At 38.0% G+C, this 23,661-nt stretch overlaps 1 protein-coding gene across 1 annotated transcript; it reads left to right on the forward strand.

Moving 5' to 3' along the window:
• The first annotated feature begins 9,475 nt into the window (after positions 1-9,475).
• LOC306888486 (uncharacterized protein) lies at positions 9,476-19,023 on the forward strand. Its single transcript, XM_079446824.1, has 11 exons — positions 9,476-9,664; positions 11,322-11,349; positions 11,500-11,597; positions 11,694-11,828; positions 11,992-12,165; positions 12,338-12,377; positions 14,753-14,772; positions 15,311-15,399; positions 15,583-15,803; positions 17,377-17,738; positions 17,842-19,023. Exons 1-11 carry the CDS (start codon positions 9,589-9,591, stop codon positions 18,117-18,119), a joined length of 1,521 nt encoding a protein of 506 aa, XP_079302950.1. The 5' UTR covers positions 9,476-9,588; the 3' UTR covers positions 18,120-19,023.
• The last annotated feature ends 4,638 nt before the right edge of the window (positions 19,024-23,661 follow it).

Below are 23,661 nucleotides of genomic sequence, written 5' to 3' on the forward strand. Positions count from 1 at the left end.
CAGATGGGAAACACAACGTAAAATGACGAGTGAATGGACAAAGACTCAGGGAGAACTCAGGACTTATAAACACATGAGAAGTAATTAAGGAGAACTGAAACAGGTGCTAGGAAAAGTTATCTTAACAAGAAAAGGAACATAACCAAATAAGGAAACTCAGGAAGGACAGGGATAAAACAAAGAACAAAGAGTCCAAAACCCTGACACAGGCCATCCAAAATACAGATTACTTTTTTTTTTTTCAGTAGAGCAGTAAAGAAGATTTTTTGGTGAAACTGTTGTTCTTAGAAATTCATAAAATGCACACCTGTGGCAGTTGGTTTTTGAGTGTCAAAAAAACAAATACAGACATGACCAAATCAATCCCTGTGTCTCCTAACAATACACTGAGGCCTTCTGAAGCAAAACAATAGGTCTGTGAAAGAAAATGAAAATTATTTACAACATAATTATCTTTAATACACAGCCTGGGAAAACAGTTCCCAGCATATTCATGACTGTATGGATCGTGATATTCTGTCGCATAATTATGTATGTGCAGGCACATACTGGGTGCACACTAGAGGATTTTCAAATCTTAACCGATTTTAAAACCATGGGAGACCACAGACATGAAGACAGTTCAACTGATTTTTAGCCTTATAATCCTCTGAACGTGCACATTAGATGATTTGAGCAGACCGCGATATCGCACACTTGAAGATTGTAGGAACGATTTCACAGTGACACAAGATCTCACGGAGACTCACAAGATCAAAAGTGACTAGAGAAGAAAGACAAATAGAGGACAATCAACGTTGTCAGCTGGCTCTCCTGGCACGCGTTCTGTTTCACAGTGAAAAACAAAGTATACAAAAGAATATGGGTGATGTTCTCTGCTTTCTCTGTTTGTTTGTGGCTGCCAGCTTTCAGCTATAGAAGCACGCAACATCCGGTGAGTGACGCTTGCTCGCTCTCATTGCTATCGCGGGAATCACATCAGAGGCAGCCCGATCAAGAGTCGTAAATATCAAACATGTTTGATATTTACGATTTGAGTTCGGCGACGCTTCGTCTCGATCGGGAGCAGATAAATAATCGCAATGACACCACACAATAGAGGATTTTTGAACAAAAAATCACTTGCGACAAGCCGCGAATCGGGCCACACCCCCCGATCGTTCGAGGGTGCAAATAAAAAAATAGGGCTTAAAATCCTCTAATATGTAGCCAGCCTTGCACATAAACTGATGAGTGAGAGCGAAGACTAGCATTAGCATCAAGCCACATAAAACAATTTCTGAGATCAATATATGCTTTTACTCAAAACTGACTTGTTTAAAGTAAAAATTTATATTAATCTTAGAAATCGTTTGAAGTGAGTTTTGAATAAAACGTATATTCATCTCAGAAATTGTGTTATGTAGCTTGATGCTAATGTTAGTCAAACACCATCAGTGTTTGAAACATGCTACTTAAAGACGTTTATAAGCAGCTAATCGCTGCACTTGCTTAGCATTTCTTGTGTAAAAATCCTTTATTGATCTGATTAAGCTTCCTCTGAGTCATAACAGTGATCGCGGAAGAGAAAACACAAGCAGACAGTGCTGGAAGCAACTAATGCTCATCTGCACCTGCTTTCTACAGCTTGCCAGCTGATAAGCCTTCTTTCCTCCACCTCATGAATCACCAAAGCAACAAAGTCTTCACCTTTTATGGCCCATCCCATCCGCCCCATAGGCCAGTGGCGTAAATCCTCCCAGGTGTTGGTCTTTTTTGGTGGTCACAACAGAGGTAATTTTGTCACCAAGCAGCACCTTTCCCATTAAATTACCGATGCTATCTCTCTGTTCTATGAAGTGTGTGTGGAATGTCTTCACCTCAAGGAGTCAGGGCCCACTCCATTGGGAGTATAGCAACTTCCAAGGCTCTATCTAAAAGTGCACCCTTACATGATGTTTGTGCTGTGGCAGGCTGGTCCTCTTCACGCATATTCAGCAGGTTTTACAGTCTGGGTATGGATTCAACCCCAGGATGCCAGGTCCTTTAAGGTTGATCCAGTCTTGTCTGCACTCAGCCATTGTCTGTGCAAATGTTACAGAGCTTTTTTGGGCTGGCGTTCTTCCCCAGTCTAGTGGTTTTGATATTGACATTTTTATAGCATCAGCGCCATGATGCAGCATTGAGTTCCACTCAAAAGGGAACATCTCAAGCCGCGTATGTAACCCGGTTCCCTGAGAAGGGAACAAAACACTGCGTTGTGATTCTACACTTCAGGTATGCCTGTGTGTTCCCCTTCTAGGGAACTCCTCGCTGCGCCCCCTATAGGGGGCACAGTGGGAAATGTCACCAGCATGACCGGTGTCTGAAGCATGTGTGAAACAATGCCAATCCTATTGGTCCACATGGCCCATGACATCATAGGTGGGGTACCCGGAGGTATAAAAGGGTACCTGCTGAATAGTTTTCACGGTTTTAAGTAGATGGCCCACTTCCGTGGTCTGGGCTATCTTCAGCCTTATCTGAGTGAACTGCTATTCAAGGATAGATGTGTCCAGCCCTCTAGTGTTATGGCCACAGCTTACATCAGGCTTTGATCTTGGACTAATGATGTTTATGTGTTTGCTCTTTAGCAAATCATTTACTGATGGTCCGGATCTCCCTCTTGTGAACTCCTGGTCAATTCCACGGTGCTTCGCTAGCCTACTTTGGGACTGACACGGATTGGAGACCTCCTTAGTTTAGCCATCTGAGGGTGGTTATATTCCAGCCATTGTTATGGCAGGACGGCCTTACTTGAATACAGCTATCTGAGGCTAGCTGTGTTCTACTGCAGTTGTGGTGAGCCCTCTCCTGGAGTGGTCCCCTTTCCTATAGCCTAGTTATCTGAGGATATCTATGTGCTAGTTCAGTGATTGCTCCCCTGCTTAGGGTTTTAACCTGCCAGGTTATGTGAGCGGCCTGTGGTGTCTGTGACCTTGCCCCTTTCTGAGGAAAGGTTTGGCATATGTCTGTCGCTTTCTTAGTGCTCTACCACCAGGTGAGCAGGCATGCACCTCAGCATGGTATAGTTGGATTTCGTTCCCCAATGTGCCCCCTAGGGGGTGCAGCGTGGAGTTACCTAGAAGAGGAACGTCTTGGGTTACGCATGTAACCATGGTTCCCCGAGGGGAAACGAGATGCTATGCCCCCTCACTATGCCTTCGGCCTGTCTGTAGGATTGGCATGAGACACCGGTCATGCTGGCATTATTCCCCAATGTGCCCCCTAGGGGGCACAACATCTCGTTCCCTCTCGGGGAACCATGGTTACATGCGTAATTTTAATCAAAATTGGGTCAGGTTTACACTGGACTGAGCTGCACAGAAATTGATCTGGCAGAAACAGTTCCACCTACAGGTCAAGAGATCTGTAAATGTTTATTTTTGTTCATTATTTTTAAAACCTTTGTCAGAAAATCATGATCTTGGTGCCTACGAATTTAATGGATAATTCTGAATTCACTTGTACCAAATTTGCGAAAACAAACAAACAAAACAACAACAGACGAATCACCTGTATGCAATTTGTCAAAATTATGCTATTTTTAAATGCTTTGACATATAATCACATTATATCATTGACAGTTTATCCTGAAGTTATATGAGAAGTTTGAAGACAGTGAAAAGTAGGCTTCTATAGATGTAATTACATTGTACAAATTTCATTTTGTGTTTCTCTGTTGCAGATTCTAATGATGTCCCATTTGTTATCCAAACTTTTATTTTTGCATCGCCTTTGTAGGCCTATGTTATGTTAGCTTAGCATTTTAATTGGCTAACATTTTAATCAGTGGCCAATTTCTCTAATGTATCTCTTCAGCTGTCAAGCTAAGTTAACTTAGCATTCTGATTGGTAACGCTAACTAATAATCTAAGTGCAGAGGAAGGTTTAATGGGGCAAATATTGCTCCTTAAGGGAAAAGTTAATTTCTGAAAATGCTAGATTAATGCTGGGTAAGTTTAAAAATCCTGATTGAAAAATGTCTCTGGCTTTTGTGTTTAACATGTTATTTCAGAGTTTTAATTGCTGCATTATATTTTATTATAATTGCTAATTAATATTACCCCTAAACTTGGTTTGGCATGCTGCATGTTATTTTCTCTAGGAAACTTGAAGCATTGTTTTTCTTTTTGTGTATTTTTTGGCAATGCTACTTCATAATAGTTAGGGCCAGAATAATGACTCAAGTCCAGCCCTGAGAGTTACATTTTCTAGGGTGGTGAATACAGGAATGCTGATGTAACAGAAAGGGGAGGAGGACAATCTGCTATTATCTCAATGATCCTAATGAAATATCAGTTGCTTTCTCTGTTGGATTTCCCTAGAGCTTATTTAATCATGTTTATTTTCAGAGGTGACTTGACGTCATAATAACTTGTAATTATAAAGTGTTGACAGGATAATGAGAGGACATGAGTCATACATGATTGTATGCTGACTTTACACATCAGTACTTCATGTCAAAGAATATCTGATATTGTAGCTAATGATGGGTCAATGGGTTAGGATCCATGTATACAGATATAAAGCATTATGGTGCACTTAAAAAATATTGAACTTAATCAAATGTGCAAATGTAGCCTACTTGTGTAAAATATCAGAAGTTTAAGAAAAGTTGTTTTATTTTACATGGAGTGAATTACCAGGTGGAGGGAAGACATGTTGAGATCACATGACCAGCTGAATTCTACTTACTTTAAGGCTGAAAAAACAACAACAATGCATTTCTTCAAAGGCATCGTTAACTTAAAACTGTTGCCTGATGCTGCATCCACACCACTATGTGCCAGTTACTCACTTAGCCAGACCTTCAACTAACGGCAAAAGGTCTGGGCTCTGTTGCACCTTTAATTGGCCAAGAACAGCCCACTAAGACAAGAAAATGGCATCTGGCCGACATATAGAATGACCAAGTACAGTTCATTTTGTTCAGAATAGTGTGTGAAACTATAAATAATTCATAACGATTGTAGCACTTAACACTCCCTGTAGAGCTGTTTGTTGTACTTGAACCTGAATTTATACTTGAAAATTAAACCATTGTACCATTTGTCAACTGCCATTCCAATACACTGACAGAAAAAAAGTGATGCAGGGGTAGTCAGCCCTACTCCTGGAGGACTATCAGCCTGCAGAGATTAGCACCAACCCTAATCAAGCAGGCAAGTGTGCTGCAGCAAGGTTGGAACCAAAGTTTACAGTATAGCCCTCCAGACTCAGGGTCAGCTAGATCTGAAGAACACACAGTGGCATGCACTGACCTCCACTGGGGGGGATGTATTTTATTTACCCCTAAAGCTCCTAAAATGTGTCTGCATTTTCATGTTTAGTTACAAATGCAACAGATATTCTGTTGTTTGGGATGTACTTCACCCGATCTTACATTTATGATATGAGAGGGCAAACAAATAAGGATCACTCACAAATCCTCTGATGTGTTGGCTAGGCGTGATAAATAATACTTTCTCTATATTCCATTGTTTTAGGCGTGGAACTGCTTTGTTTCCTAGCGGACGTCTAAAGAACGGCACACAGTAAACTCCTGGAAATCCTGTAGAGGTCAGCCAATTTCAGATTGACTACATTGATAAATCCTTCCCAGTTTAGTGTGCCATACCAAAGTCTCTTTAAGACAAGTCACTCAGCGGCCGTCTTTGAAACGCCTCTCGGGCATCCAAGTGCAGCTCCTATCTCTTTGAATGGGGAAACATCAAATTCTCCAATACTGTTCACTAAGCTTACTATTAAATTTCATATTTTAAATCACCAAAGAAATCTGACAACAACTGTATCATAAATATTGTTTCTTTTGCTCAAATAGCATTATAAAAAGCGTATTTTTCAGGCTAGATCAGCCAGTGCGCATGCGCAGTCTTGAGTGCACGTTAGAGCCCTGCACGGGCCTCAAATTTAGACCCTAGCCCGGCCCTGGCCCGAGACGCTCAGGCCCCAGCCCAGCCCACATCCGACAGTTTATCAGAATTACCGGCCCGAGTCCGACCCGAGCCCGTCTTTTTTTCCCCCTTCTCCTAAAAGAGTTTATACTACTGTTTCGGCTAATAAAATGGTTCAGTTTTGTGTGTAATGGCAAAATTATTATATTTTGTTTTGTTTTTTTATTAAGTTAATTTAGAAAAATGTTTGGAGTATTTTTGTTCGTTAAATAGCCTATAAGTTTTTTTTTTTTTTAAGTAACGACCAAGCAGCCAGCGGCATGAGCTGATCATAGCCTATGTTTGATCAATTTAGCCTTCCCATATCATCATGACTTGCCTAAAATAAAATCTATAGATATACTAAAACAGTTCAAGTATATAACAATGTTTAAACGTTAAACCTGCGCTATAATAATAATGTGCGCTAGCCTATATCTAAGCTTGAAGGAGAGTGGAAGCTAAAGCGTGCTCTGCAGGACATGGAGACACCAGCGCAAACACTTAGATTTTTTTCAGTGGAAACAAATTAAAATAGCCTACACCATCTTTTTTTTTTTTTTTTTTTGATAAAGGTAAGAGTAATACATCATTCCGACCTGTAAAGGGTCTACTTGTATTTGTGTGCACTCACAATACCAACAAAAGGTAGTTATTTTATAAAACAAAGAAAACAAACATGATGCGCTTTCTGCCGTCTTGAACAGGAGCGCTTCACAAAAATGAACCGAAGCTGAGCGAATACATGCCTCACAGACATGATAAATATATCTATAGAAAGCTTTAAATTATCACTTAACGAAATAAAAAAATTGAAAACAAAAACTCTTTTATTATAATTTTAATAATAATCAATAAAGATGCATATTTCTCTCTAAAGGCGCGTCTAATGAGGAGACGGCGAGTCAGGATCAGCAACTTCGTCCTTGCGACACGGACTCAGAAAACATTAGTTTATTAGTAAATAATTCAAATATCTCCTTACTATTTCCTGCAGACACGTTCATGGTTATGTTTGCTGGGGTTTTTCAGCAAGCTTTAGTCTATTGCATGCATTTGAATGCAGAACTATTCAGCTGCGCTGAAGTCATTTGCGCTCGCTGTTGCTGCGGGACACTAAACACCATCGAGCTGTTCTCAGTCGCGGCACGGTCTCCTGTTGTTTCCACCAGCACGGCAATTTTTTTCATCGCTAATCGATAGATGTCTACAATATAAAATGAGAAACTCAAAACAGGCCCGATGCCCGGTGTTGTGCCGAATTCTGCACCCCTGCCAGATTATGCACCCCTTCGTTGAAATCGCTGCCTGATTGCCTAATCGCAACCCCACCCCTAATCCTAACCCCTCCCCCACACCTACTCCTAAACCTTCCAATACTAGGGGGTGCATAATTTGGCAGGGTGCTTTTTTCGGCACAACACCGGCCCGCGTCTGAACTATGACTTGGAAATTGGCCCGAAGACCGGCCCTAGAGGCGTAAAAAAGTCGAAATGCAGGGCTCTAGTGCACGTCTCAGAACGCTGACTGTTTCTATAGCAACCGGGACTTCTAACTGCAGCTGCAGTGACGCGCTGACTTTACTGATTAGCGATTGGCTCTTTCATTCAGAAGGTGGGGCTTCCTGCGATTGAGCGTAGCATTTTTCCCCATTCAAAACTATACGAGTGACATGTCTTGGGTATTCTATAGTCTTTGGCCAAACTCATGTAGAAAATCTTAGCTTGTGTAGTATTTATTTGAGTATTTATTTTTATTTATTTAGAGTCGGACTTGTCACTCAAAGGTCATGGGTTCGAGTCTCGGTACTGGCAGAGATTGTAGTTGGGGGGAGTGAAGGACCAGCGCTCTCTTCCACCCTCAATACCACGACTGAGACCCTTGAGCAAGGCACCGAACCTACAACTGGTTGGGATAAATGCAGAACACAAATTCCAAGTATGGTCATGTCCTTTCCTTTCCTTCCTTTTCCTTTCCATAAAGAGCTAAGCAACTAAAACATTCTTTGGTTCCACATTTTCCACGAGTTTTTTGTGATTGCAGTTTCTATTTTTCTATATTTTCTATTATCTGCAATGTCCTGTCCAATCTCAAATAATTACTTTCACTCTGTGGACCAAAAAAATTAAATAAAATACAATAAATAAATTAAAAAGAGTAATCTATCTTTTTAAGAGACCAACACAGTTTCACCAATGTGTCTGTTTGGCACAAACCATCATAGAAACCATGTTTTCCTTATAATAATATCCACAAAGGCTGCTGATGCAAGACTCTGTAATGACTTTATTTTAAAACACCAAAAGTTTATTGACAACAGACACACAAAATACATCAAAGAACTAGCAATAACAAAAGCCAATAAAGGTGTAGCCTCATGTCCCCTTTTATCTGGGCCAAGAAATGTGCTTGAATACACCCCAAAGGCTACAGCCAAAGGGCAATTACATACATCCTGCACCTGCATATATACATACATATATACACACACACACACACACACACACACACATATACATGCATATATTATATATATATATATATATATATATATGTGTGTGTGTGTGTGTGTGTGTGTATATCATTGATTATCATATTACATCATCTAATTTACATTGTCTGAACAGTTTACAAACCTCTGTGCTCAATTTGTGCCCTCTATTGCGTAATACAGATTTTCTTTCAGTAAACCACAAAGTATTTTATAAAAACATAATCTGCCTTTTTCCAGTAACGACATCTAGTCACTCTTTACTGATGCTGAATCAGATTTAAATGCTTCTTAATTGAAACAAGATCTCCACAGCTTCAAGAAAAGGACTGGGAACCACTGTCTAACATTAACATTCTAGTCTAATATCACTAATGGATCTTAGAAAACTGTGTAGTTCACTAATCAACCCTAGGCACTGATGCTGTAGTGCCAAATGAAATATAAACTGAATCACTATTGTCCATACTTGTTACTTCCTTCATGTGTTTTTGGGCATCACAATCTGTGGTCCTTCCTTACAGCAGAGGCGGAGCAAACAATATGATTTTGGAGTATATAAATGATCATCCCACTTAAAGTTGTATTTAACAGGGATACACAATGGAGATCTACACACCATATGCATGTATGACAGCACATATGTAAAGTTTTGCATTAGTATTTGCTGGATTTTTGTTTAATTTATTTATTTAAAATCATAACTTTGTATTTTTATTGCAGGTGTAGTGACAATCTTGTACATTTTTGCCACATCCTCTGGACAAGGTAAGCATTATAATTATACTTTAGACTGGCATGCAATTAGCTGCTTTTATTTTATTTATTTAGCCAAGTCATTTATATACGACGAGGGGATATTAAATTGATATTTAAGGGAGTCTACTTAATCTAAATAAAATATGAGAATCCACTATAGTGGAGACTGACTGTAAAATAGCTGGACAGTCTTTTTTTCTGCATGGAGGCGGAGACGTTCAGACTTCAGCTTCAGCGAGCTCGCGCTTGAGTGCGGTCACGAGCCGTGCACGTGCACAGCGTTTTTCTTTGCTGGCTGTTACGTGACGAGGAGCGCAAAGCCCAAAGACTAAAAAATGCGAATTCTAACAAACTAATAAATTCAGAGAACCGCTAATCAAGAAAATGTTAGAACAAAGCACTGTCACACACCCACCGAGACTGGATACCGCTTTGACTCGGCGGCGAGGGACAGACTGTGGTAACTTAGCTTAGAGCTTGACCTGATTTGGGAGTTCTGCAGTACGACTAACGTTAACTGAATTTGGGAGTTTTGTAATGAATTCCGTAGAACAGGTATTTTGATTGCTTGTTTTGTCAGAAAAACAGGTATTTTGATTGCTTGTTTCTGTTCAGTTCTTTGTTTTTTATTTGACCGTTCGTTACCACATTGTTTTGATTGTTGTAGGGGAGTGAATACAAATTAACTTTGCACAAAATGGTTTGATACATATTTAAAATACATTTAAAACTAGATAAAAAAGTTTGTCGAGACAAACTTTAAGTTGACTTGAGAAAGCCGGACCAGAAAGTTTAAAAGAGTTTGAAAAGTTTAAAAAAAGTTAAAGAAGTTTAAAAAGTTTAAGTTTTAAAAGTTTTTAGTTTGATGCTTTTCAGTCTGAAATAGTTTGAAGATTAACATAGTTTGAAAAGCTTAAAGTTAAATGATAGATAGATAGTCAGATGACAGATAAATAGATAGATAGATAGAGTCAGATGATAGATAGATAGATAGATAGATAGAGTCAGATGACAGATAGATAGATAGATAGATAGAGTCAGATGATAGATAGATAGATAGATAGATAGATAGATAGATAGATAGATAGATGATAGATAGATTAGAAATATTAGAGGAGTCTGAATGAGTTTGAATGGGTTAGAAATAGTACATAGAACGGAAGTCTGATTGAGCCTCAAAGGATTCTGGGAGTTTAGATTTGAATTTTGACAGTTGGAGTTTAAATAGTCTTGGCTCATCTGAACATTCCGTCAATGTAAGTCTATGGGATTTTTATGATTTTTAATCTTCATTTTTATGAAAACCATAAGTCTGATCAGTTAGAAAAGATATAGCACACCCGGCGAGATCAGTCTGAAGATCTGGGCTGAGTTTGGAGTCTGTAGAGTTAAAGCTCTAGGAGGAGATAGAGTTGTAAATTTAGTCTCAGAAGAATAATAATAAGAAGTTTATTAGGATTTCAGTAAGTTGGCTTTCTCAAGCCAACTTAATGACAGCCTTCTCATTGTTTACTCACCTTCAAGTCATTATAAAGCTGTATGATTCACTTCTCTGGGAAACAAAATAATATATTTTGTCCATTCAATGAAAGTCAGTGGTGTCCAATGTTGTTTTGGACCCCACTGACTTCCACTGTATGGATGAAAAAAAGCAAAAGAAAACAGGGTGACATTTTTTTCAAAATATTTTCTTCCAGCATTTTCATCCTGAACCTTTGAAGTTGACATGTCATGATATGCAACCTGTTTTATTCTTATTAAAATAATAGGGAGATATTTTTTTGTGTGTGTTCTTGGAAGTTGTGATACATGGGTGTTACAAACCAGAGCCAGTTGGGAGGGGAGAGGTTAAACACTATAATCTGGTGCCCCTTTACACCCCATTTATCATAATAGCATCAGCAAAAAAGGAAAGTCATTTCAGAGGCAGAAGTTATTGCATTTTGATTTGAGATTACAAATAGTTTGCACTGAAAAATTTGTTTGCAACAAGATCAGGATCTTGCATTAAATCAATGTCCTATTCATGTTGACTTTAATTTATAGCATTCACAGTTGTCTTATCCAAATGAGACTAGACACCACATTTCATAATGAATCATGTCTTTCTTTCTCAGGAATTTGCCATCATGACAGAGGGAGCCAGTGAGTGACTTTACACAGAGCCTTAACTCTGAGTCTTAAACACAGTTTCATAAGACATTGTTATTATTATTATCATTACATATGCATTTGATCATATATCACTTAAATGTATATAAAGAGTAAAATAAGAGTGATCTGTCTTTATGTCAGCAGCAAAGTAGGTTTCAATGGACAGATGGAAGGCAGCCATCATCTGCACCGTTGTGGGAATGTTTCTTACATTATCTCAGGAAGTTCCTGCTGTAATGGTAGGAGTCACTAAAAGTAGAGGAATGTGATTCATAATGAGTTTAGGATATACAAACAGATTTAACACTTGTTGTTTGTATTTCAATGTGTTGCAGGTAATATAACTCTAGGATTAAGCCAGCTGGTGGCTGACTGCTGTGGTTCTGTAGCTTACAATCCACTTAATGAGATTTGCTGTAATGGCAGGATTCTGACTCAAAGCAGCACTCGCACGCTCTGCTGTGGCAAAGGTAGCCGATTCATTTGACTGAACTTGAACACCTTGACAGGCGCATTGTTCAGATTTGACACATTTTTGCATGCTTAATTTTTTGTTGTGGTTGATTGATCTTTATACCATTAGATCGAGGAAGACTTCTTTTATAATGAGTTTTCTCCTGCACTCATTTACAGACATGTACTTGACCACAACTCATTTGTGTTGTGGTAAAAGCAACATATTTCAACGGAAGGAAAAACATTCTTGTTGTGGCAAGGAAATGTATGACATGACAACCCACTGCTGCTGTATTAACACTACACTAGCAGTAAAGCCTAAAAATGAAACTTGCTGTTCAGAAGCAACAGGTATGTGTAAACAGCTCTTATAGTGATTATTAGATAAATAATTAAAGAAATATGGTGTAAGTGGCTAAACAGTGGAGTAAAGACATCATGTACCTACTGTTTTCTTTCATGTGTCTTAGTCACACATTAATAGATCTGTCTGTAGGTTATAATCTGAATCCTATTCTCACAGATAAAAAAAAAGAATGCCAGAGATGCTCTCCTCCCACTCGGTGAGTCAAACGGACTCCAAGAGTCTTAATTAACATAAGTAACAGCTGTATTTATTCACAACTTTTCATTCTTAGTGACTATACATTTTCCATCTCTCTCTCTCTCTCTCTCTCTATATATATATATATATATATACTGCAAACCTTGCTACGTGTACTGCATTAGGCTAACCAAGACTTGTCACAGCACTTGAATATTATTGCTGTGTTGAGTTTGATTGCTATTGTACTCATTTGTAAATTGCTTTGGATAAAAGGGTCTGCTAAATGTAAAAATAGTCAGGTCCTTATATATTTGGAGACTGACACACTTTTTATCATTTAGGCTCTGTTAGCCACCAGAACAGAATTAAAAATAAAATATGATCAAGATGAAATTTAAATGCAGACTTTAAGCTTTAATTCAAGGGATTGACCAAAAATATAACACAAAATGCTTAGGAATTACAACACTGCTCCTCCATGTTTCACAGATGATGTTGTATGCTTTGAATCCTAAGCTGTTCAAAGCCTTCCCCATACTTTTTTCTTCCCATCATTCTGGTACAGGTTGATCTCAATTTCAGCTGTCCAAAGAATGCTTTTCCAGAAGTGGTCTGGCTTTTTTTTTAAGATGTTTTTTTGGCAAAGTCTAATCTGGCCTTGTTTGCACCGTGTGGTGAACCCTCTGTATTTGTTCTGGTGAAGTCTTTTCTTGATTGTAGACTTTGAGTCGTCTGCCTCCTGGGGAGTGTTCGTCTCTTGGCTGGATGTTGTGAAAGGGTTTTTCTTTACCATGGAGTGGATTCTCCGATCATCCACCACTGTTGTCCTCTGTGGACGTCCAGGCCTTTTTATGTTGCCGAGTGCGTTCTTTTTTTCTCAGAATGTACCAAACTGTTGATTTGGCCACTCCTAATGTTCCTGCTATCTCTCTGATGGATTAGTTTTGTTTTTGAAGCCTAACAATTGTCTGTTTCACCTGCATGGAGAGCTCTTTTGACTGCATAATATGGGTTCACAGCAACAGCTTCCAAATGCAAATGGCACATGAATCAACTCCAGACCTTTTACCTGCTTAATTGATGTAGAAATAATGAAAAATAGACCACGTCTTTCCATGAAATGGCTTTTGAGTCAACTGTTCAGTAACTTATGGTCCCTTGAAAAAGGGGGAGAGATACATTTTAAAAAGCTGTAATTCCTAAACCTTTCCTCCAGTTGTGATGAGGATACCCTCAAATTAAAGCCTCAAGTTTGCACTTTAAGCTCATATTCATTATATAACTGTAACTTGAATATGTTTTGGTCAACAGCTTGTTGTGCCTGTGTCCAAATATATATGGACCTAACTGTATACAGTGGGGGAGAAAAAAATATTTGATCCCCTGCTGATTTTGTTCGTTTGCCCACTGACAAAGAAATGATCAGTCTATAATTTTAATGGTAGGTTTATTTGAACAGTGAGAGACAGAATAACAACAAAAAAATCCAGAAAAATGCACGTGCTTTCTTGAGCAGGGGGACCTTGTGGGCATTGCAGGATTTCAGTCCTTCACGGCGTAGTGTGTTACCAGTTGTTTTCTTTGGTGACTATGGTCCCAGCTTCCCTGAGATCATTGACAAGATCCTCCCGTGTAGTTCCGTGATTCCTCACCGTTCTCATGATCATTGAAACTCCACGAGGTGAGATCTTGCATGGAGCCCCAGACCGAGGGAGATTGACAGTTAATTTGTGTTTCTTCCATTTGCGATTATTCGCACCAACTGTTGTCTCCTCACCAAGCTGCTTGGCGATGGTCTTGTAGCTCATTCCAGCCTTGTGTAGGTTTACAATCTTGTCCCTGACATCCTTGGACAGCTCTTTGGTCTTGGCCATGGTGGAGTGTTTGGAATCTGATTGATTGCTTGCTTCTGTGGACAGGTGTCTTTTATACAGGTAACAAGCTGAGAGTAGGAGCACTCCCTTTAAGAGAGTGCTCCTAATATCAGCTCCTTACCTGCATAAAAGACACCTGGGAGCCAGAAATCTTGCTGATTGATAGGGGATCAAATACTTCTTTCACTCATTAAAATGCAAATCAATTTATAACTTTCTTGAAATGCATTTTTCTGGATTTGTTGTTGTTATTCTGTCTCTCACTGTTCAAATAAACCTACCATTAAAATTATATACTGATCATTTCTTTGTCAGTGGGCAAATGTACAAAATTATCAGGGGATCAAATAATTTTTTCTCCCCCACTACATGCATACATACATGTGTTTGTGTGTAGGAATGTTAAACCTTGTCAACAGTATCTATTGCATGTTGACTATTGTAGAAAATAATTTTACAGGTCTATTTTATATACATTTTTCTGTGTTTGTTTTTATGTGTGACTGGAAATCTCAAGCACACTCCCCAAAAACTCAGGTAAAGCACTTAGCATCCTCATTGTGTATTTTTTTTTTTTTACAAACATCTTTGATCGGATAATGATTTTCATTTTCAATTTCAGTATCTATTGCTAGTCTGTTCAGTTCATATTTGCCTAACCTCTCATCATTGTTGGAAATTATGATGATTGTATAATTATTGTTGCAATAATCTCACACTCTTACTAAGGCTGCATGATATATTGCATGCGATAGTCATGCGCATCTCGTCAGTTAAGACGGTTCTGTGATTAGCAGTAAATCTCCATCACCTGCTTTCAGATGGAGCGGTACACAGAGCCATAGATCGCTGACAACCTACGCAATATCACGTTCAAAATCGAATGCGATTCATCTGCGATTATGAGCGCGAATTGCGTAGCTTGTCAGTGAACTACGGCTCTTTGTACCACTCCATCTGAAAGCAGGTGATGGAGATTTACTGCTAATCACAGAACCGTCTTTACTGACAAGATGCGCATGACTATCGCATGCAAAATATCGTGCAGCCCTAACTCTTACGCATTCTGTTCTAGAACTGAAGTGTGGATCACGACCCTTCAATCCCCAGGAAAAAATTTGTTGCTCAGGGAATCTGTATAAGAAGGCATCAGCACTTACCAAGGTATTGCCTTTTGACCTGAAGCTTAGTTCTGCAAAAATAGAAATTCAAAGAAATTGGAGATTTATCTGAACACTGATTTTCTGTAAAATGTGCTTATAAAGTATTTGGAGAAATGACAGTATACAGTATTCAAAAACTCTGCATACATTATTATACAGTACTATGTATATCTGTGTCTTTCAGTGCTGTGGCGTAGATGCATACTCTCTGTCAGATGACAATGTGCTGTGCTGTAATGGAATCCTTCATCTCAATGTGCCTGAGCAGTCAGAGTGTGTTGGAGGTGTTATATATACTCCAGCAAACACTACTTGCCAAATGTCGACCCGTCCTCGTCTTGGCGAGCACTGCTGTGGAGGACAAACCTTCAATCCTCACACACATATCTGCTGTAACGGACACAGGTATGCCCACTGATTACAAAGATTTCATATGATTTAAAAGCAAACTTAGTGTCAGATTTACTAACAGTCTGCGCTAGTGCAAACCCTCTTTTGCCATCAAAAATCTGCTGTCTGGATGTACTAAAGACATGCAGTGAAAAACAAAACAACAAGGTGTGTACATTTATTTTTACAGCTTATGAGCCATCTACAATTCTAAATTTTTTTTTTTCATAATGTAGAGCTACTTTTGAGGGACTTTTGATTCTGTAGATCCAGATTATTTAGTTCCCAGTATGGGATATGTGGGTCATTCTAACCAACCAATCCTTGTCCCTTGATCTTAACACAACCACCATGAGGGGGTAACGTGCCTTATGTAGACCATATTTGTCAAAAGTATATATCATTTATTTAGGGGTAAAACTAAAAAGTTACTCACTGGTCTTTCTATGCATGTTCCAGCTCAAATATGTCTCAGTCTCGGGTCAGGGAACAAATAGCAGTACCTCTGTGAATCTTTAAAAATCTAGTAGCTTTAGGCAAGACATGATTTCATGAAGTCTCTACCCACGCTGTCTTGACAAATGTGGCTTTGTCTGTAACTGGAAAATCAAGTGTCACATGCTGAGACACAGTTCGGTAATGTTGGCAAGATATTCACAGATTCGTCTTTTCCGGATCAATATCTCACGAGCAAAAAAATATGCCAAAACAATTATTTTCAAAATAAGTGTTGTAGTATAAACAGCAGGAGAGCAGTGATGTGTGAACTGGATTTGGTGAAAATACAGTGTGTTACAGTAGAGTTATTTGACGTTATTGAATATAAAATAAAACATAAAAATGAGCAAAAGCAATTATTTTCAAAATTAGTGTTGTAGTATAATCGGCAGGAGAACAGTGATGTGTGAACTTGGTGAATGTACAGTGTGTTACATTAAAATGATTAACTTATGTCCTATAGCAGTGAACTTTGAATATTAAATAATAATAATAAAATTATCCAAAAGCAATTGTTTTCTAAATTAGTGTTGTAGTAAAACCAGCAGGAGAGCAGTGATGTGTGAACTTGAATTTGAATTTGGTGACACTACAGTGTGTTACTGTGAAGTTGAGTATTTCATTAGTAAACTTTTTCGTGTTTCGCACTTTGCAGATGGTCGCTTCGGACTTGTCTCTCAGACACCAGCGCTTTGAGATCAATGCATTTTGTACAGAGCAGAGGAAAGCTTGTTTTGAGGAAAACACGCTTGTAGCTTGTTTTCTACATCACTACGAAATAAAAGAGGCGTCATTTGTGAAGTAAACATGTTTTGCTCATGAGTTATTGATCCGGAAAAGTCGAATCTGTGAATATCTTGCCAACTTTACCGAACTCTGAGAGACCATAGGAACGTGCATACTGCCGCAGCATTTCTCACAGAAGATTTATTCAGTTGGTACAACTTTAGAGTTGGGGTCTCTCAGTCATCCAGGCCACCCGATAAACCCTCAAGACATTTTAAAACCACTAACATCCTGAAAAAGCTGCCCAGTGCAGTTTCTTTGTTGGTTGTTGAATGATTTGCTTTCCCATTTATTTTCTATTTAGCCACAACAAGAAGAATGGCAATTTCTGTTGTGGTTCAAAAGTCTATGACCACCACAACCAGTTCTTGAGATGCTGCTCACGTCACCTCTACAACCTAACCCATATACGTGGAAAAGCAGAGTGCTGTGGAAACCTATTGCTGCAATATAATAACAATCAAACTTGCTGTTCCTCCTCAACCAATTCCATAATGTATGACACCAAACCAAACCACCGTTGCTGTGGGCATTACTACTACAACACATCCCTGTGGAGCTGCTGTGCTGAACATCTCAAACCAACACCAAAGCCTAACAGCTCTCCTGCAGAATACAGACTTAAACCACTAACAGACCTGATCCCTGAAATGTGCAATAAAACAGGTGATGTTCTTGAACATTTATTGTGGTGCAAACTGAAATAGCATTTTCTGGAAGCAGACTAAATGATCTCTTCTTTTGTGTGTGTGTGTGTGTGTGTTTCTAGTGTTCTTTGGCAAAGTGGAGAGTGTGGCACTTGAAAATGATCAGCGTCATGTTGTGTTGAAAGTTGTTGGGCAGGTTGATGTAAAATCAGAAAAGGTCATCAAAGACCCTTGGCTTCATGTGTCCCTGGATCATTGCAGCTCTCCTGCCACAGACAACGGCATGACCTACCTTTGGGAGGAAAACCACAATGGAAAGTACAAGCTTCTTTCTCACCCTGTTGACCTAACCTCTGACATTCACATGTTCTATTTTGTATGTTACCTAAAGAAGGGATAGACATATGGATTGAGGTCTATTTCCCATCATTTCCAAAGCATGCTGGTTGTCATAATATTTCTGTCCTGAAGATAATTTTTATCCAAATACTATTTTATCATTGATGCTAAATGACTCTAGTATGTGAATGGCCGCTATATTTGAAAGCTAAGAACCTTTGTTCCCTTAAGGCAAGTTTCCGAAGTTTCTACTGTGTGCAACATTATGGCAGAGGCATTACATGTTGTGCATCTGTGAATTTGGCCTCATAGGTTAATTTTATTTCAACCTAATAATGGATTGACCCTGTACGGAGTGTGCAAAAGGGATAGTTCTCCGAAAAACGAGAATTTGCTGCAAATTTACTTACCTTTAGTTGGAAGTGAGTTTTGATTGAGCAACTTGTGCTGCTCAACTTGCCAACTGTTTCAGATGATTCGGTCCAGTTTGGTGAACTGGTTCAACTACCAAAAAGTAGTTCACTACTTCTTTAATGTTCTACTGAAGAGTTAAAGTCACCTACATCTTGGATGGTCTGAGGGTGAGTAAATTAACAGCAAATTTTCATTTTTGGCTGAACTATTCCATTAAGCTATTTGGCTAAAAGCGTCTGCTAAATGTAATGAATGAATACATTTAATCAGTTTTAATAGCTAATATGAAAATGTGAAAATTACAATAAAATAGAAAACATTTTTTTAATTCATATCGAGTTATCTTTTAAATCTAAATTGCTGTGCAGTCTTGGGGCCAGTTTTACTAAACGGGGCAAATTATCACAAGAGTGCAATTCCTGAGCGGCACCGATTGGCATGGAAATTTCTGCGGGTGATTTACTTACAATGCGCAAATTAAAGAACACAGACACAACATCTCATTTACATATCGACCAACACAATATACCAAGCGCAGCGCAAATTAGCGTAGTCACAAATAAAGAATAAATAGAAGCCCAGTATGTTGAAAAGAACCGGAGGCCAAAAATTAAGGGTCGCAAGAAGTTTTGATAGACCTGGAATTGCATGTTCTTCTGGCATTCCAAATAAATTAATACGTTTGGAAACAAATCCTCTCCCTTCTACCATGCGCTCTCTATTCTCTGCGGTGCTTCCTCCTAGCAACAACAATTGCAGCCATTTCAAGCACAAAATAGTTTAAGACATGCTTTTTTGGGCATTAAATAATGGCGCAAATACCAGTAATTTGATGAGCGCAAATGTTAGTAAATTGCATTGCGTGATTTATTTTAATACACTCTCCCCATAAATTTTGCATCTGAAAGGGAAACTCCTACAAATGCATATTCAAATAAGGTCAGGCACATATATAACTGTCCACGCCTTTTCAGCGCTAATTCTTCACTGTGTGTCTTGAGTACATCCTGACAGTACTATTTTAATGCCAAAAAACTGTTCGCGTTGGCGCAAGCTGTTAGTGAAACTGGCCCGTAATTTTATATATTTTAAATTGCACTGCATGACCTAATAAGCATTTTTTAATCGTACTGTATTGTGATATTTTCTTAATCTCAGGTTTATTTCAGTTTCTTTTCCATGTTTTAATAATTTGACAGGGATCAGGGGCCTTTATATACTAAGGTGCTTTTAACATTTAATAGTCATTTTTTTTTTTTTTTTTTATCCTAATTCTTGAGAAGACAAGGTTAATTCCTATATTATACACTAAGGTGCTTTTAACATTTAATAGTAATTGTTTTTGCTTTTTCTTTTTATACTAATTCTTGAAAAGACAAGGTTAATTCCTACATATATACTACACACACATACAGTCATGGCCAAAAATATCGGCACCCTTGGTAAATATGATCAAAGGCGGCTGTGAAAATTAATCTGCATTGTTAATCCTTTTGATCTTTTATTTTTTTTTAAATCACTAAAATCTAACCTTTCATTGGATAATAAGAATGGGGGGAAATATCATTACGAAATGTTTTTCTCAAATACAATTATTGGCACTCAGAAATTCTTATGAGTAAAATATCTCTGAAGTATATTCCCATTCATATTCACAATGTTGAGCACTCCAGGGTGATTAAGAACATGAAATTATCCAGCCATGGCTTCCTGTTTCACAGAAATATAAACAGGAGGGAAAACAAAGCCCAAATTCCTTTAATCATCCATCACAATGAGAAAAACCAAAGAATATGTTTCTGATGTGCAGCAAAAGATAATTGAGCTTCACAAATTAGCGAAGTGGCTTTAATGGGGCAGTTGTGGCCTAATGGATAGAGAGTCGGATTGTAACCCGAAGGTTGTGGGTTCGAGTCTCATGTCCGGCAGAGATTGTAGGTGGGGGGAGTGAATAATCAACAGTCTCTCCACCCTCATTACCACTGAGGTGAGACCTTTGAGCAAGGCACCGAACCCCCAACTGCTCCCCGGGTGCTGCAGCATTGGCTGTCCACTGCTCCGGGTGTATGTTCACTACTGTGTGTACACTTGGATGGGTTAAATGCAGAGCACAAATTCTGAGTATGGGTCACCATACTTGGCCACACACCACTTCCCTTTGCTCTTTTCTTAAGGAAAGGGAGTGAAAATTAAAATCAACATACGAAACTGCCTGGAAGAGGACGTGTGTCTATATCGTCCTAATGCACAGTGAGGAGGAGAGTTTGAGTGGCTAAAGACTCTCCAAGGTCCACAGCTTGAGAATGGCAGAAAATAGTTGAGTCTTGAGGTCCGAAAACCTTAAAAAAAACAAACAAAAAAAGTCAAACAGCACCTACATCACCACATGTTGTTTGGGAGGGTTTCAAGAAAAAATATCCTACCTCATCCAAAAACAAACTCCAGCATTTTCAGTCAGATTAGCTTTTTAGTAGCAAACACTCAAGATGGGTGAACACAGGGATAAAAAAGTACCCCATGTGTACAATGAAATATACTGCTGTATTTTTTATGTTGTGGGCCTATATTTCTGCTGGAGGTCCTGGATCTTGTTTAGACACATGGCATCATGGATTCTATCAAATACCAACAGTTAAAAAAACAACAAGTGACTGTCTCTGTTAGAAATCTTATAATGGGCCATGTTTGGATCTTCCGACTGTACAATAATCCAAACACAAACCTCAAAAACAACACAAATATGGGTTACTGAGCACAAAACCAAGCTTCTGCTATGGTCATTCCAGTCCTCTGACCTGAAACCTATAGAAAATGAGTGAGGTGAACTGAAGAGAAGAAGCACCGTCATGGAGCTGTGAATCTAAAGGGTGTGGAGTGATTCTGGATGAAGGAATGGTCTCTAATCTTTTGTCAGGTGTTCTTTAACCTCATCAGGCATTATAGGAGAAAAGTTTGAGCTGTTAAACTGGCAAATGGAGGTTTCAAAAAGTATTGAATAAAAGGGTGACGTTAATTGTGGCCAGTGTGTATTAGAGAAAAACATTTATTTCGTAATGATATTTCCCCCCATTCTTATTATCCAATGAAAGGTTATATTTTTGTGATTTAATTTTTTTTTAAATAAAAAGATTAACAATGCAGATTAATTTTCACAGCCGCCTTTGATAATATTTACCAAGGGTGCCGATATTTTTGGCCATGACTGTGTGTGTATATATATATATATATATATATATATATATATATATATTAGGGCTGGAATGGTACACAGATGTCACGGTTTGGTACGTACCAACAGGAGAAGAAAAAAAAAATCTACTATGCTCGGTTTCTTTTCATTTATTTTGAACAGACAGTAGTGCAAATTAAAAAAATTTCCATCTACTGTAGTTGTGAAAATATTAAATATTATTACATTGTTTTATATATAAAATCTGATTCATACAGTGATGCATTATTAATAAGACAATAAGTGTTTAAAGTTGATTCTGCTGGTATAAGGAAACCGTTGAAGTGATCGCGGCGGAGCACGCACACACACACACACACACACAATGTATTAGATACATCAGTTCCAGCATTGCTAACTTGACAGCGCAGTTGGTACTTTATCAAAATAAAATACAGTGAACCAAACATCAGCGCGCCCGCCTCACCGTTGAAGTACAAAGCCTATAATTTAAATAATAATAAATAGTTTAGCATTCGGATGCATCGCAAATATGGAAATATTATGGAATATTTGGATTTGTGAGAGGTAGGATACACGAGCACAAAGCCCCATTTCTCAAACAGTTGAGTGCACAAGCCTTTAAAGTATACTCCTTTGTCAGTCTATGTGAGAGACGCATTCAGAATCAGCACATGGTCACTGTCTGGGGGCTTTGCTTTCAAGCGCGCAACTCATGGCATTCGCTTATCTTCTGCTGGCGGTTATCAAACAGCATTGCATTGCTGCGTTGCCCCCTTATGGATTGGGGGTGAATTGCCTGTATTCGCTGCAAGGCCTCATGCACCGAACCAAGATGTCCGTACCGTGACGGTTCGGTATGAATACATGTACCGTTCCACCCCTAATAAAATATATATATATATATATATATATATATATATGAAGAGTTCATTTGCAAAAAGAGATAACTCCGTTGTTAACAATGTTCAGAAATCATGTTTTTTCATTGTGCATTCCAATTGATCTCAATCAAACTGCAGCTGGGTTATTTTGATTACGTTAAAAAACAACTAAACAATACAGCTACCTAACAATAAAAACATGACAGCATAATAAAAAACAGAAAAAGTTTTTGCAAATAAACTCTTTACACTTGCGTATATGTATATGTATGTGTATATATATATATATATATATATATATATATATGTATGTGTGTATATATATATATATATATATATATATATATATATATATATATATATATATATATATATATAAAATCTTAATGTTTTTTTAAACAACAGCTCAATTATAAGCTTGAAGTCAGTAGGTATTTTTATTATTATTATTATTATAATTTTTTTTAATGAATGACAAATTTATAGGTTTGTTACTACTTGCCAAACAGTGATTTTCATTTATTAACTATGCATATGCCCAATCTGTGTGTAAAATCTGCATACAAATATTTTTGTACATTTTTAAGCAAATTTTTTACATTTGCATTACAATTTGTTCTACATTTATGATGGAATTTACAGACAAACACATAATACTGTATAAAGATTAAATTTCATTCATCTGTATATCTAATCTGATTGTCTATCTAATACATGTAGTGACTTCAGAGCCACTCCAAACAGTTCTGTACTGATTGCCATGTCTTCACTGTAGACAACTATGAACACTTCAACCTTTCATATGAACTGTTGTGTGAAGAAAGTGTACTCACTCGATTTGTATCATGGTATTGCAGATATGGAACTTAAAAAAATATATATTACCATTTGTGATTGTATATGAAATTTATTGTTTCTAAATAAAATGCTCAGTAGAAAAATTACTATTTTGATTTTTTTAAATAAAGCAAGTTACAAATTACATTCAGAAGAATTTAATATCACAATATTTTTTTGTGTGAAAAAAAATTTGTTCCTTGTTAAATGCAAGGAACCTCTGTCATGGAGTAAAGGGAGTAAACAGTACTCTTTTGCTGTTTATTCTGCTTGAATGG

This window comes from Barbus barbus (genome assembly GCF_936440315.1).
Source record: "Barbus barbus genome assembly, chromosome: 22".
Taxonomy (NCBI): domain Eukaryota; kingdom Metazoa; phylum Chordata; class Actinopteri; order Cypriniformes; family Cyprinidae; genus Barbus; species Barbus barbus.